At 41.6% G+C, this 14383-nt stretch overlaps 1 protein-coding gene across 2 annotated transcripts in view; it reads left to right on the top strand.

Moving 5' to 3' along the window:
• LOC113649117 (tripartite motif-containing protein 16-like) overlaps window positions 1-14383 on the top strand; it is a 57101-nt gene that overhangs the window by 34335 nt on the left and 8383 nt on the right. Inside the window, exon 5 of one of the 2 annotated variants that reach the window (XM_047820568.1) lies at window positions 7557-7616. In XM_047820568.1, the coding sequence (XP_047676524.1) occupies window positions 7557-7616 (60 nt within the window). The remainder of the gene's footprint in view (window positions 1-7556; window positions 7617-14383) is intronic. The other variant, XM_047820569.1, reaches the window with a different exon arrangement.

Raw genomic sequence — 14383 nt, forward strand, 5'->3', positions numbered from 1 at the left:
CAAATGTTTTAAACTCATGGTATCTTAAATATGTAACCTAGTGAGCAGCATTAATGTATTCCATGTTAGAGATTTAACACATATATACGTCACTATAAGGGCTTTGTGTGGGGTGTGTGTGTGTGTGTGTGAGAGAGAGAGAGAGAGAGAGAGAGAGAGAGAGAGAGAGAGAGAGAGAGAGAGAAAGAACAATGTGCTCTATACAGAAAATCTGCAACATTACCTCTTTTATCCATGATAACCTTATAATGGATAAACAACTCATATATGGTTATCTATCTTTCTCTGGAAGCCGTGCTGAACAAGTAATCACTATTAGTATGTTGCCTGGCCTTGGCCAGACCCTCAGTCACTTCTCAGAATTCGTTGTCATGAGGATGCGCTTGGACGGGTAAGCCTGTCCCAAGGCAGATGATCAAGATGAGGAGAATGACAGCCATATTGGTCACTGGTTGTGTGTAATGTACTCAATTAGAGGTGGTCGTTCAGTTCTCTGTAGCCTTTCCTGTCACCTCCTGCAGCTTTAATGATGTCCGAAGAACCGGCATAGAAGGGTCTGTGGGGTCACTGCTAAGCATCGTGGAGTGTTGGTGGGAGAAGCCAGGAGATTGAAAGCACCTTCTAGAAAACTCATGGAAGGGTTAAAAGGCTGTATCTCTGTAACATAAAGAAAATGGTATCACACAGAGTACACTTTTATACATTCACAGCGGAGTCGAACACAGAAGGACATCCCTTCACCCTGGTAGCATGGATCCACTGTGGAAAAAGATCAGTTAGTACACCTGTGCGCGTAGTCGTAACTATTTCCGCTGGCCCATCGTATTTACTTTCGCCCAATGGTTTAGGTTTTAATTATTTAATTAAGACCATATCTCCCACTTGAAAGGGATGTGTCGGCGCCTTGGACATGACAGGTATAGCTGCTAAAATTTCTTCATAGTGTTTTGATAAAGAGTCAATCAAGGCCGCAGAATACTCAGTGATATGCACATAAAAATTAGTTGTACCTATAGCTGGCTTACCCTTCTTCCAGGGTGTGGGATGACCAAAAATAATTTCATGTGGTGACCAATTTACATCTTTTCGCGGTGTAATTATCATTTCTTCTAGAACAGAAATCGACCCATTTTTTGTTACCTGTCACCTGCATAGCTTTATTCAACTTATCCTTAATTGTTCAAATAGTTCTTTCCACTATCCCTGAGGATTGGGGATGATAAGGTATATGAAAGCACCATGACAGAGACAGGTACTTACACAGATCTTGTGTTTTTTTTACAAGTAAATCGTGTTTGTTTATCTGAGTCAATAGCGTGTGGGACACCATACCTCGGCAAGATTTCTTTGGCCAGAATACGAGCAACAACCTTAGAATTTTCTTGCTGACAGGGGAAAGCCTCTACCCTCCTTGAGAACTTATCTACCTTCACCAGGAGATATTTGGAAGGCCCCTGTGGTGGCATATGTGTAAAATGGTGCAGTTGGTATTGAAAGATTTTCATGTTTAGCTGCGCTTTTAGTGGGATTATTTTGAGCACAGGTCAGACATCTAGATAGTATTGAGTCTATTGTACCTTTTCAATTACCTACACAATAAAGTTTATTCATATCTTCCCATACCCCTCTTCGGGCACGATGTGAAACCGTGAAACTCGTGCACGACCTGCACCAGTGAAGAGTGGGAAATAAGTTTCCCCTCTGCAGAGCAAAAGCCACGTGTTTGCCAAATTCATCCGAAATCATGGGCGACGCTAAAAGCATAACGCACACAGAGCACACACAGAATACCCACACAGAAAGTGACCATCATGTGGCTTAAGAGCCATCAACAAATAGTGAATCGCCTGTATTTAATGGAGTGGACTCTAAATCAGGGTGAATGCTAGTAGAGTGAATGATTTCAGCACAGCAATACCTAACGTATCTAATGAAGAGGTGGCTTTAATTTCTAGATTACTGGTTGAACATGGAGGCATTTGTCATAGTAAGAACAGTCAGGTATCCATTGATGGCAGTAGTTTATCAGCCCCAGGAAAGCCACGAGAGTGTGTTTTGTGTCAGGACGACGTGTGTTGAGGATTACCTGTACACGGTCTTGAGAGAGTTTTTTCTGCCTTGTGAGAGTTCAAACCCCAGATACTTCACCATGGGCAGACAGAACTGCAACTTGAGTTTTAAAATCTTGAAGCCTTTTGAAGCTAGATGGCGCAGGAGGTGGAGGGAGGATCGTTCAGGAGTTTTTCAGAGGCTGCAGAGACTAAGAGGTCATCTGCATACTGTAAGACAACAGAACCAGTGGGCAGAACAAGATCACATAAAGCATCCCTTAAAACGGCAGAAAACACAGCCGGGAATCAATATACCCTTGTGGTAAGCATGTCCATGTATACCCTGTGTTTGAAGGCTTTGACAGGAACACTGAAAATGGCAGAACATAAGTCAATAACAGAAAAGAAAGTATGTTCACCTGGAATTGAGGTGAGAATTGAGGCCCCATCTGGCACTACAGGTGCCACGGGGATGATGATGTCATTTATTTTCCTCACATCTTGTGTGAAGCACCAGGAACTATCTGGTTTAGGTCCCAGTTGACAAAAGTGTTGTATGAACTTACACATAGTTTGACTACTCCCTGTTGTAGAAGAGATTGTAAAATTCCATCCACGCCCTGCAATTTAGCTTCAGACAAAGGATATTGTTTAACAAACACAGCGTCTAAATGTTTTAACTTAGCCTCATGGAGTACACTGCACGAGACCCATGTCATTCTTATGATCAGCCCACAATGAGGGTGGTAGAGTGTCTAGTAAATCCCGGTTAAAGGGCGGGGTGCAGCCTTGGGTGGTTGGGTAGGCAGTGCTGGAAGGGGGCCTATGGGAACATCTCCCATCTCTCTAAGTCTTCTCTTGCATTCATTCATCCAATGCCCATTCCTACCACAATAAAAACAGGCGCCAGGGCTTCGGGAGTATGAATTCCTCCTCTTCCCCGGCCTCTCCCTCGGCCACTCCCACAGCGAGGCATTCTACTTATCTACTTTTTAAAATACATTTGCCTTCTATGGTGCACACTCTCTCCCCTAGAGTTTTAACGTTCATATTGCCATGATCTGTGAACTGATCTTGAAGAACCTTCTGCACCTCAAATCTACAATTATGCATGAAGGTTGTGAGGAACAAAGGATTAGTGATTTCGGTTTAATTTCAGGATCAAACTTCGGCAGAGATTTTAATACTTTTTTTTTTGAGTTTGGAATAGAGGGATATTTATCCCAGATCAGTTTCATTTCTAGCCATTTCATATAACCGTCTGTCATGTACTGAAAATCCTAATCAGGGTCCCCAAAGCTGTCATAAATTTGAATGTAAGCAGATGCCAAATATTAATGTTTAAAAATACCACCGCCAGGATATGTCAAAATCTGAGGTTGTGATTCGGTCCACCCTGCTAAATTGTCTAGCCAGGGGGTAGTATAACAACCTAGACCACAATGGTTCATCCAGTCACGAGGAGTTTCCTCATGGTCTGGCTTAGGATATTTCATTCCTGAATTACCCATGTCCAACTACAGGTACAACCAATATTATTACACACAAGCAACACAACACAATCAACACAATACAATTAACACAACACAATTTACACAACACAAACAACACAACACAATTAACACAACACAATTGGAGACCAGCGATCGAGACAGAGAGGGCGATCAAATAAATTTATAGCCTTTAACCCTAGAGACGTTTTCTGTGCACACTATTTCACTGGTTCAATAACCAGTGACGAATTCCCTTACACATCATGCATACATCCGACAATATCAATTTAGCTATACACGGATATGGATATCAGCACAGTAGTGCCTACACTTTGAACGTTATGACTAGATACCAATCAGCACTTGCCCATCCTTCTGATATTCCCCAATATAAATACCAGTACACGAAGTAAGTGCCTATACTTTAATCGGTATGACAAGATACCTAATCAGCACTTACCCGAACACTGGTATCCCGGACGAACCCCCAAGAATTATAAGGAATTCTCATCTGCCGCCTGGACAGGCTAACCATTCTTTCATCTCCTCTTGGTTCAGGATAACCTAAAATTCAGCCTCTCGAACCTCTGCTCGATTTCTGTTCTCCACAAGCACTTGGGGAAATCTCAATGAAACACACACACGTCAGTCTTTCAAAGAGAAGTTCAAAAGTTTATTAGGAAAAGCAGGAATATATAGTTGTACAAGAAGAGGGAGGGTTTTGTGGGTGTATGTGTTGGTATGTGTGTGCATCTGTGTTTAGGTGACCTCTCAGATCTTATCAGGGAAATGAACCTATACTTCCTTTAGTTCCCATGGCTGGTAACATAAAGAATGATTATGGCAGGGCCATCTGTTGTAAGTCTAATTATGGTAGGGACAAGAGTGTGTCTGTGTGTTGGGGGTGTATGTGTGTGTGTGTGTGTGTGTGTGTGTGTGTGTGTGTGTGTGTGTGTGTGAGAGAGAGAGAGAGAGAGAGAGAGAGAGAGAGAGAGAGAGAGAGAGAGAGAGAGAGAGAGAACAATGTGCTCTATAAAGAAAGTCTGCAACATAATCAAAAAAGATTGTTTTATACAATAATTCTCACACAGTCAAACTCGCCTTGGAGGAATGGTGTCACTGGTTGGAGGGTGTGGAACAACCATTTCTGGTCTGGACGGACTTTAAGAATCTGAAGTATCTCTGGACTGACAAGAGGCTGAAAGCTGACAGTCTCGTTGGGCACTCTTCTATGGAAGGTTCGCGCTGTCCTATCGGCTGGGAACGAAGAACCAGACTGTGTATCAGTTTCTTTCCACAAGCCATCAGTCTCCTCAATAACTGAACTGACCTGCACTGAGAACAATACACACACACACACACACACACACACACACACAAATACAAACACACTCAACTGTAGAGATGGCACTGATCTACATCCATGTCTACAGCACCACCCATTTCAAACTGTTTACATGATGTTCTGCACACTGCTGCATGTTGCACATTCTGTCTTTCACATTTCAGTCAATTGCTGTTTTGCAAAAGTCATTACAATACTTCAAACGTGTTCATTAAAGTATTTTGCACATGTACTATAGAATGTATAGTATGTACTCTGGTCTGTGCTGCTTTTGTGTATTGTCTTGTAGTGCTTTGTATTGTTTGTGTGCTCTGACTTCTGTCTCACACTGTGTACACCAGGTTGTACAGATGCACTTTATGTGTCTAAGAATAACTTACTTTAAGTCCTTATCTCTGTTCTTGTTTTATGTAGCTCCAAATTCCTGGAGAAACGTTGTCTCATTTCACTGTGTACTGTACAGATATATATGGTTAAATAACAATAAAAGCTTCTTGACTTCTTGACTTGACCTTTTGGATTTTGGATCCGGAGTGGCCGCTGACTGCTACTGCCATGCCGCCAACCTGGAACGTCAATAATGAACTCAGAAATAACGCTGACCGTTAGTTCATCAGAAGGACATGGTTGTACAATTCCACTTGACTATAAACTTCTGAAGAAAGGACATGAAAACATGAAAAAAATCAAATACATGAAAAAAAATCATTTCAATTAATAAAAACTTAAATCACAGAGGAGCTTTCTTTACATTAAATTCAGTTATCTCTACTGTTGTGTAACTTTATTTTTATCTTAAAAGTCTGAGCTACTTTTCTCTGTCAAGCCACACCTTCTCTCTACATTTACATTTACATTTACCTTCTCTCTCTGTTACACTATAACACACTGAACCAGGAAGTTCATTTCAGAGAAAACAAAACTTATAGGTCTCTCTCTCTCTCTCTCTCTCTCTCTCTCTCTCTCTCTCTCTCTCTCTCTATCTCTCTCTCTCTCATCTCAGGAAAATGGCAGAGGCCAATATTTCAGTAGATCAGGATCAGTTCAGCTGTCCAGTGTGTCTAGATCTCCTGAATGATCCAGTGACTACTCCTTGTGGTCACAGTTTCTGTAAGGTGTGTATTAATACTCACTGGGATCAGGAGGATGTGAACGGCATCTACAGCTGTCCTCAGTGTAGAGAGACTTTCACTCCAAGGCCTGTTCTATGCAGGAACAACATGCTGGCTGAAGTGGTGGAGAAACTGAAGAAGACCGAACTCTAAGCTGATTATTCTGATTTCAAAGTCTACTTTGTTTTATGTCTAAAAGTGTTGAAGCTTCTTTAAGACACATTTATATTTACTTTATATTTATATATTCACACACTACAAATTCAAATATAAATTCTATTTCAATTTATTTGTATCGTGCTTTTATCAATTCCCATTGTCTCAAAGCAACTTTACAGAAATATAGAAACAGAACAGAGAAAAATAACAAATAAATATATATAAGAAGAAGAAAAACAAGAATAAAAATAAATAAATTAATACATACAATTAAAGTTTAAAATTAATTTTAAAATACCAATTTATAATGTAGGGGGGCACGGTGGCTTAGTGGTTAGCACGTGTGCCTCACAAGTTCGGATAAGCGGTAGAAAATGAATGAATCAATGAATCAATGAATATATCAACATATATAACATATGGTGTAATACCAGTGGAAGATGTTTAAGGTCTCATTTTCCAGTACGAAAAAACACCTTCAACTAAACGAGTGAGTGAAAGTGATTGTGGAAATGTAAAAAGAACCCTGAGCTGGAGATCTAGGAAGCTTCTGCTCATAGTTTGGTCTAGATATATTTGTCCTGATCAGAGCTCAGGAGAAAGATGAAGTGAGTCGAGCTGAACGACTCCTGAATCAACTGGAGCAGGAGATTGCTGATCTTAAGAGGAGAGTCACTGAGCTGGAGCAGCTTTCACACACACACGATGACATCCACTTCCTCCAGGTAACACTCACTGTCTGATCTACAGAGGGCGCTGTTCCTCACAAGTTTCCTCCTAACAGCTCATTACAGCAACAAGAAATGTTCCTGTCTGAGATCACAAATGTGTCTTTGTTCTTTGATTCAGTCTGAGATTCATTCGTTCCTCTCGTCCACTTTTCTCCTTCTCTATGATGTGTTTCCTCTCTGTAGAGTTTCCCGTCTCTCTGTGTTTCTCCTGGATGTGACGACTCACCCAGCTTCACTGTCAATCAACATCTCTCATTTCATGGAGTGAGGAAATCTCTCGCAGATCTGAAAAAACGAGTCGAACAAATCTGTGAGGAGGAATTCAACAAAATCAGACCACAAGGTGAACAAACAAACATTGTTTCTGTATCACAGTAAAAAGAGCCATAAAATTCATCTAACAGAAATAAGAAGTAAGCAGGAACAAGACTGCAGAAAATCACACAGTATTAGCATCAGTCTTGTAAATGACATCAAGATCAATTTAGCAGACAAACAAAGTACAAATCTTACATTTTTGGAGAAAATTGTAGCTGATGAATAATTTGAGATGGTGACGTTGTTGACGTCTGAAATAAACGTGAGGAAGCAAATTTTTCACATTCACACTTTAAACTGTTTCCACCTCATTTTTCTGTCTCCATTTTGTCTCTGTGTCTCCAAAGCTGCAACAGTTCAGATGATTTTACCTTCAGAACCAAAGACCAGAGAAGATTTTCTGCAGTGTAGGTTTTACACACACACACACACACACACACACACACACACACACACACACACACACACACACACATACAGAGACACACAAACAGACACACATACACACAGACAGACACACACATGCACACACACATAGACACACACTTACACACAGACAGAAAAACACATGCACACACACATACACACACTGTGCTAAAATGTCTGTATTGTTGATCTAGATCTGATCCATGTTTTTAGAGCTGCATTAGGAGGATAGAAACACAGACAGGTGTCTCACACACACTTATTATAAATCCTGTTTTGAACCTCTAACATTTGGACATTTTATTACTGTAGATTTCTGTTATCTGACTCTGGATACAAACTCAGCACATTGTCAACTCATTCTGTCTAAGAAGAACAGAGTGGTCACATGCAGTGAGACACAACAGCAATACTCTGATCATGCAGAGAGATTTGACTTCTGGCCTCAGGTGTTGTGTTAAGAGAGTGTGTGTGGACGCTGTTACTGGGAGGTGGAGTGGAGCAGTGATGGTGTGTTCATATCAGTGTCATATAAAGACTTCAGCAGGAAAGAATGGAAGAGTTGGTTTGGACACAACAGTCAGTCCTGGAGTCTGCAGTGTTCTTCTTCCTCTGTCTTTGTCTGGCACAACAGCATTCAGACTGAGCTCCGAGGTCCATCATCCTCCAGAATAGGAGTGTATGTGGATCACAGTGCAGGAACTCTGTCCTTCTACAGCGTCTCTGATACCATGAGGCTCCTCCACAGAGTCCACACCACATTCACTCAGCCTCTATACGCTGGATTCTGGATAGATAATAACTCATTTGTGAGGTTTTGTGATCCAAAATAAAAAGTTAGTAAAAGTGTTTATAAAAACTATAAGTGAGGTGTGAGATTTAATTTGTCCCTGAGCTACACTGGACATTTTGTGTGCAGAAACTGGAACAGTAATGAATACAGAATGTAGAAACAGACTATTTAACTGTATGCACTATTAGGATGGGTTTATTATAGTTGATATAAAAATGTTCAATGTCTCCTCAGAAATAATAAACTTTACTCAAACTGCTCTGTCTTTCTCTGCTGCTTGCTGGTGGAAACACAACCTACTGTGTGTAAAAGACTTTTATTATCTTATATCTTTAACAATGTTCTGCTAAACTGTTCACTTAACATAGAGTGCACTCTGGAATTATTCAGACTCCTTCCTCAATCCTTTATAATATGGTGAAAGACTCCAGTTTGCATGATTCTGTATCAACATGTATATTGAAATCACCAAGCAGTATAACAGAGCAAGACATAGCACAAGCAAGTGTTAGTAGTTCATTTGAAGTTGGCAAATGGTTTTGGCGGACAGTACTGAAGAATCGCAATCAGTGTATTTGAGACCATATATTCAAAAGTAACAGTATCATGAAATTCGACAGGTTTTTATCATTATCATTAAAGGTGGGGTGTACGTTGTTTGAGAGATGCTTCATAAAACTAACTTGGGCTGCCAAACAAATAAAAAACAAAACAAACATGTAGCCAATGAGCAGAAATGGGCAAGTCTTGTCAATATGGGCGGAGAGAGTGCTCAGCGCGCATGTGTGACATTAGCAGAAAGCGATTGATACATTGACATAAAAACAAAGAAAGAAAGCGAAGAAAGGCTTACGATAAGGCAAGAGTAGGACCCATGTAAATATAGGATCAGCTTTCCAGCACTGGAGAGAACTGAAGGAGCAGGAAGGCCTGCAATGGGACGCCGAGGGACTTAAGTAAAGTTGCCCGCATATTCACAGATTTGAGTTTCATATTTTCATATAAAAAAAATCATAAAAATGATACAAATAGACATTTCCCCCAAATAGGTTTTACTTATTGTAAGTTTGTTCCCCCTACAAATATGTTGTAATATAACTATCAGGACATCAGTGATGTGTGAGCTGAATTTGGTGACAGTACAGTGTATTACAATGAAGTTATTGACTGTTTTTTTAGTATTTGCTTTTCGGGTTGGAATCTGTCTAACAGTCGTCCACACATAGAGAATTGTGTATTTTGTCCACCATGGAGGAAAGCTGATTTTGAGGAAAATTGGGTTGTAGCTGCCTCTGTACAATACTACGATAGAAAAGAAGTGTTATTTGTGTAGTAACAGCGTTTAGCTCAGGAGTTATTGACTCGGGAAACTCCAGCCTGTGAATATTTGGCCAACTTTACTTAAGACGCCGAGGCGCTTTTTTCCTTCTCGATAGGTGAGTAACGTTGGTTTTGCTTTGTTATACAGAACTAATATATGCCTTTGTCCTTTACATGATTATGCTTGTGTGTCATTTTTACTAGTTTGTTTATCTGCAATTGTATTGTTCTTTCCTTCAGCTATGATAGACACATTTCTTTCCATTAGTTGCCTGGGTTTATGTATGTATATGTGTGGGCGGAGGTATCAATACAGGGGTGGGACCCATTTGGGTTAGGGGCATGTTTGTTTTGGTGATTTCAAATGTCAACATTGGATTTCAAACAACGTACACCCACCCTTTAATGCTGTTTTGAAAAATAATAGCCAGGCCTCCACTCCTAGATGTTAAGCAAGGTTTAGCCAGGTAACTATATCCAGAAGGAGTGAGGAGATTGAGATGAAAATAGTCATTTGGGAGTTGCCATGTTTCAGTTAATAGTAACCGTCTACATTTTTCTCAGTTGTTAAACGTGGAGATTATAGTTGCTTTGTCTTTGTTAAAGACCGACAGTTAAACAGAGCTAATGTAGAATGCTCATGGTCTGGTCGGATTTTTAAAGAACTACATCCACTTCCCTTGGTGCAACCAGTACAGCCAGTTCTCAACTCGCACCAGGTTTCAAACACAGGGCTAATCAACTGAATTTGAGTAAAAACCCGCAACGAAATCAACAAAAGAAGTACCCATTCCGGGTAACAAAGACTCGTTTTCGTTTGGTCGCTGCTTGAAATCTCACCAGAGATCTCAGTCTATGACAGGGCATGCAAACACTCTTGATAACGCAACGGTCATTTGAAGACAAAAACAACAACGTCAACATCTACAAAGCACAAACCCGAAGGCCCCGTTTTCACCTAGGTTGGCCATAATAATATCAACTTACAATGTTCGAACACTCAAGAAGATCGGCAAGCTACATCAGATAATTCACAGGTGTATCAAAAATGGAATAGAAATCGTCACCATACAAGAACATCGGTGGTGTCATGACGCGGGATAAAAGCGGACCCAAACGCAGGATAGCAAAACCAAAACACGAACTGAAGACAGGACAAGACAACAGTAGAATCCGCACTGCCATCAGCAACGCGGCACACTTAAATACAAAAGACAATCAGATACAATTAGGAACAGGTGTGGAAACAGGGAGGAACAGACGAGGGCAGGGCAGACATGTGACGAGGAACATAAACAAACAAGTGCACGTGGCCAAAGTCCGGGCTGAGTCGTGACAGGTGGCAAACTAATCAACAAGTTTACACGCACACGGAGATGCTCGAAGACGGAAACACCTGGCGTTTTGACTATTCCTCAGCAACATCAGAGGGTCAAGGTGGAATAGGCATCCTAATGAACACTAGACTTTCGAAAAGTTTCGCTCCATGGTGAAGATTTCTGAACGAATAATGGTGGCAAACTTCGTAGGCAATCCAGCAACAACAATAGTAATAGCCTATGCACCAACCGAGGATAAATGCGACTCAGAGAAAGATGTCCCAATCCACAATGTCCTTCTGATACTAGGAGATTTCAACGCTTGTATCGGCAAGGACCGACTCTTGACCAACCCAAAATCAATCGGGCCTCACACTTTCCATGAAGAAAGTAATGATAATGGCAAGAGGCTAGTCGATTTCTCTGAAATGGCCAACATGAGACCAACACAAGCAAGATTTCCGCATCCCAAATCTAGAATATGGTCTTGGCAACATCCAAGCAACAGAGATAAGGATGAAGGAAATAGAGCGCAGTTGGACCATATCCTAATCAACGGGAAATGGATCAATTCAGTTGAGAATACAAGAGCTTACAGCATGGTCGAATGTGGGTCAGATCACAGAATTGTCAGTGCTCGTATCAAGATCAAACTACGAGTTGAACGACAGAACAGGTGTATCAGGACTAAATTTCATTGGGAGAAGCTCAAAACGAGTCAAGAGCTTCAAGCCCAGTTCAACATAACATTGAGAAATCGATTCGATGCTCTCTACGAAGAAAACAAAGTCAACAACTTACAAACCAAATACGACATCTTCGAAAGGTCCATCGAGGAGACAGCAAGCGAACTGCTCGAAAAGCCAAGAATTGGGTCTCAAAAGCAACAACTAGAATAATAGAGAAGAGAAACCGAACGAAAAAGGCCTTCAAAACTAGTCGTGTGGAGAGATAAGGAAATCTGGCAAAACCTTAATCAAGAATTGGAATCGGCTTATGCAAAGACCAAGTTCAACATCTCGAAGGCAAGCTACAACAACTCAAATCAGCAGCAGCCTCTGGTCACCGTAGAACAACATGGGAGATCGTTAATGAACCTGGCGAGAAGAACATGTCAAAACATCAACATAAAATGAAAAGAGCAGACGGAAGTAGTATTAACAACAAAAAGGATCTACGAGATGAGTGGAGTAACTACTTTAGAGATCTTCTCAATGTTCATTCCAATTTATCGAACGCTGAGTCAATACTCCTGGCACCAAGTGACCTGGACATAAACGTTGGTCCTATTACATATCAAGAGACCTTCGATGCCGTACAACAGCTTAAAAATGGCAAAGCACCAGGATGCGACCTCTCAATTACTCCCGAAGCACTCAAATATGGAGGCCAGGTGATAATTGAACTTCACCATCAAATCTGCAACGATGTATACAACCAAGAGACTGCACCAAGGCAACTAACAACTAACATCATACTCTTATGACCAACTACAGAGGAATCAGTCTTATGTCGATGGCAACAAAAGTCTACAACAAAATTCTACTCAACCGAATAAGATAGCCTATAGATAAGATCTTAAGACCCAATCAGGTGGGCTTTCGTCGAGGAAGAAGTTGCACCGATCAAGTACACATCATACGCAGATTGATAGAAAGTGCCGATGACAAAAACCTGCCTCTCTATATAACCTTCTTAGATTTCAAGAAGGCATTTGACTCAAAAGATAGAAGGAAAATGTTTGAGATCCTGCATCATTATGGAATCCCAATCAAGTTGGTCAACACAATCAAGACCATATACAACAACTCTAAAAGTGCAGTCTTAGTCAAAGGAGAACTAACAGACGAATTTGACATAACAACCGGAGTCCTACAAGGAGACACTCTTGCACCCTTTCCCATGGCATCAACAAAGGCGAAAACGGCTTTGTTACTCAACCAAGACAAAGTCAACGAGAACTAGCAATAGCATTTTTTGATCTTGATTTTGGTTTTAATGATTGTCTATGTGCTGTATGGTGTTTATAGAGTGTATAAAGTGGCATTGTGTTGTGCAAGTCCAGAGTTAAAGTGTCAGTGCAAAAAAAGGTGTGAGGAAAAACAGTGGAGATGGAGGGAGTGGTCTAGTACTAGATCCTGGGTGTTTCCTGGTTTAAACTCTGAATGGCCTGCGGGAAGAAGCTTCTCCTCATTCTCTCTATATTTGCTTACAAGGAGCGGAAGCATTTACCTGAATGCAACAAAGAAAAGAGTCCATTGCTGGGATGGCTGAGATCCTTTACAATCTTTTTGGCTCTGGTCCGGCACCGCTTGCATTAGATGTCTTGCAGGTCAGGGAGCTCGTTGTGGATGACCGCACCACCCACTAGAGGGTTCGCCTGTCCTGCATGATGCTGTTCCCAATCCAGGAAGTGATGCTACCCGTCAGGACGCTCTCAATGGTGCAGGTGTAGAAAGTCTTTATCACCTGAGAGGGTAGTTTGAAGTCCCTTAAGCATCTCAGATGGTACAGATGCTTCTGGGCCTTCTTCACCAGGGTGTTTATGTGACAAGACCAAGCCAGGTCCTGTGTGATGTGAACACCTAGGTATCGGAAACTGTCCACTCTCTCCACTGGGGTCCCGTTGATATTTAGCAGTTGGTATGACCACTTCTGCTTTTTGCTGAAGTCCACAATCAATTCCTTAGTCTTCCCTAGTTGTTGTTGGAGATCAGGCCAAGCACAACGGTGTCATCAGCAAACTTGATGATGGTGGTGGAGTTGGAAGTGGCAACGCAGTCATACGTGTACAGTGAGTACAGCAGGAGGCTCAAAACACAACCCTGGGGAGGTCCAGTATTGAGGGTGAGGGTGGATGAGGTGTGTTTGCCCACCTATATGGCTTGTGGTCTGTCTGTCAGGAAGTTGGAGATCCATTGACACAGCGGCAGGCTGAGTCCCAGGACCTCCAACTTAGAGGTGAGCATGGAGGGACGTAAGGTGTTAAACGCTGAAATGTAGTCCACAAACAGCATTTTTGCATGATTCCCTTTTCTGCACACACACCCTTCACACACACTCTTCACCACACACACCTCTCACACACACTCTTCACCGCACACACCCCTCACACACATTCTTCACCGCACACACCCCTCACACACATTCTTCACCACACACCCTTCACACACATTCTTCACCCCACACAAACCCCTCAGACACACTCTTCACTGCACACACTCATCACACACACTCTTTACCCCACACACCCCTCACACACACTCTTCAACCCACACACCCCTCACACACATTCTTTACCCTCCGAATGCTAAAG

This window comes from Tachysurus fulvidraco, chromosome 11 (assembly GCF_022655615.1).
Source record: "Tachysurus fulvidraco isolate hzauxx_2018 chromosome 11, HZAU_PFXX_2.0, whole genome shotgun sequence".
NCBI classification, from domain to species: domain Eukaryota; kingdom Metazoa; phylum Chordata; class Actinopteri; order Siluriformes; family Bagridae; genus Tachysurus; species Tachysurus fulvidraco.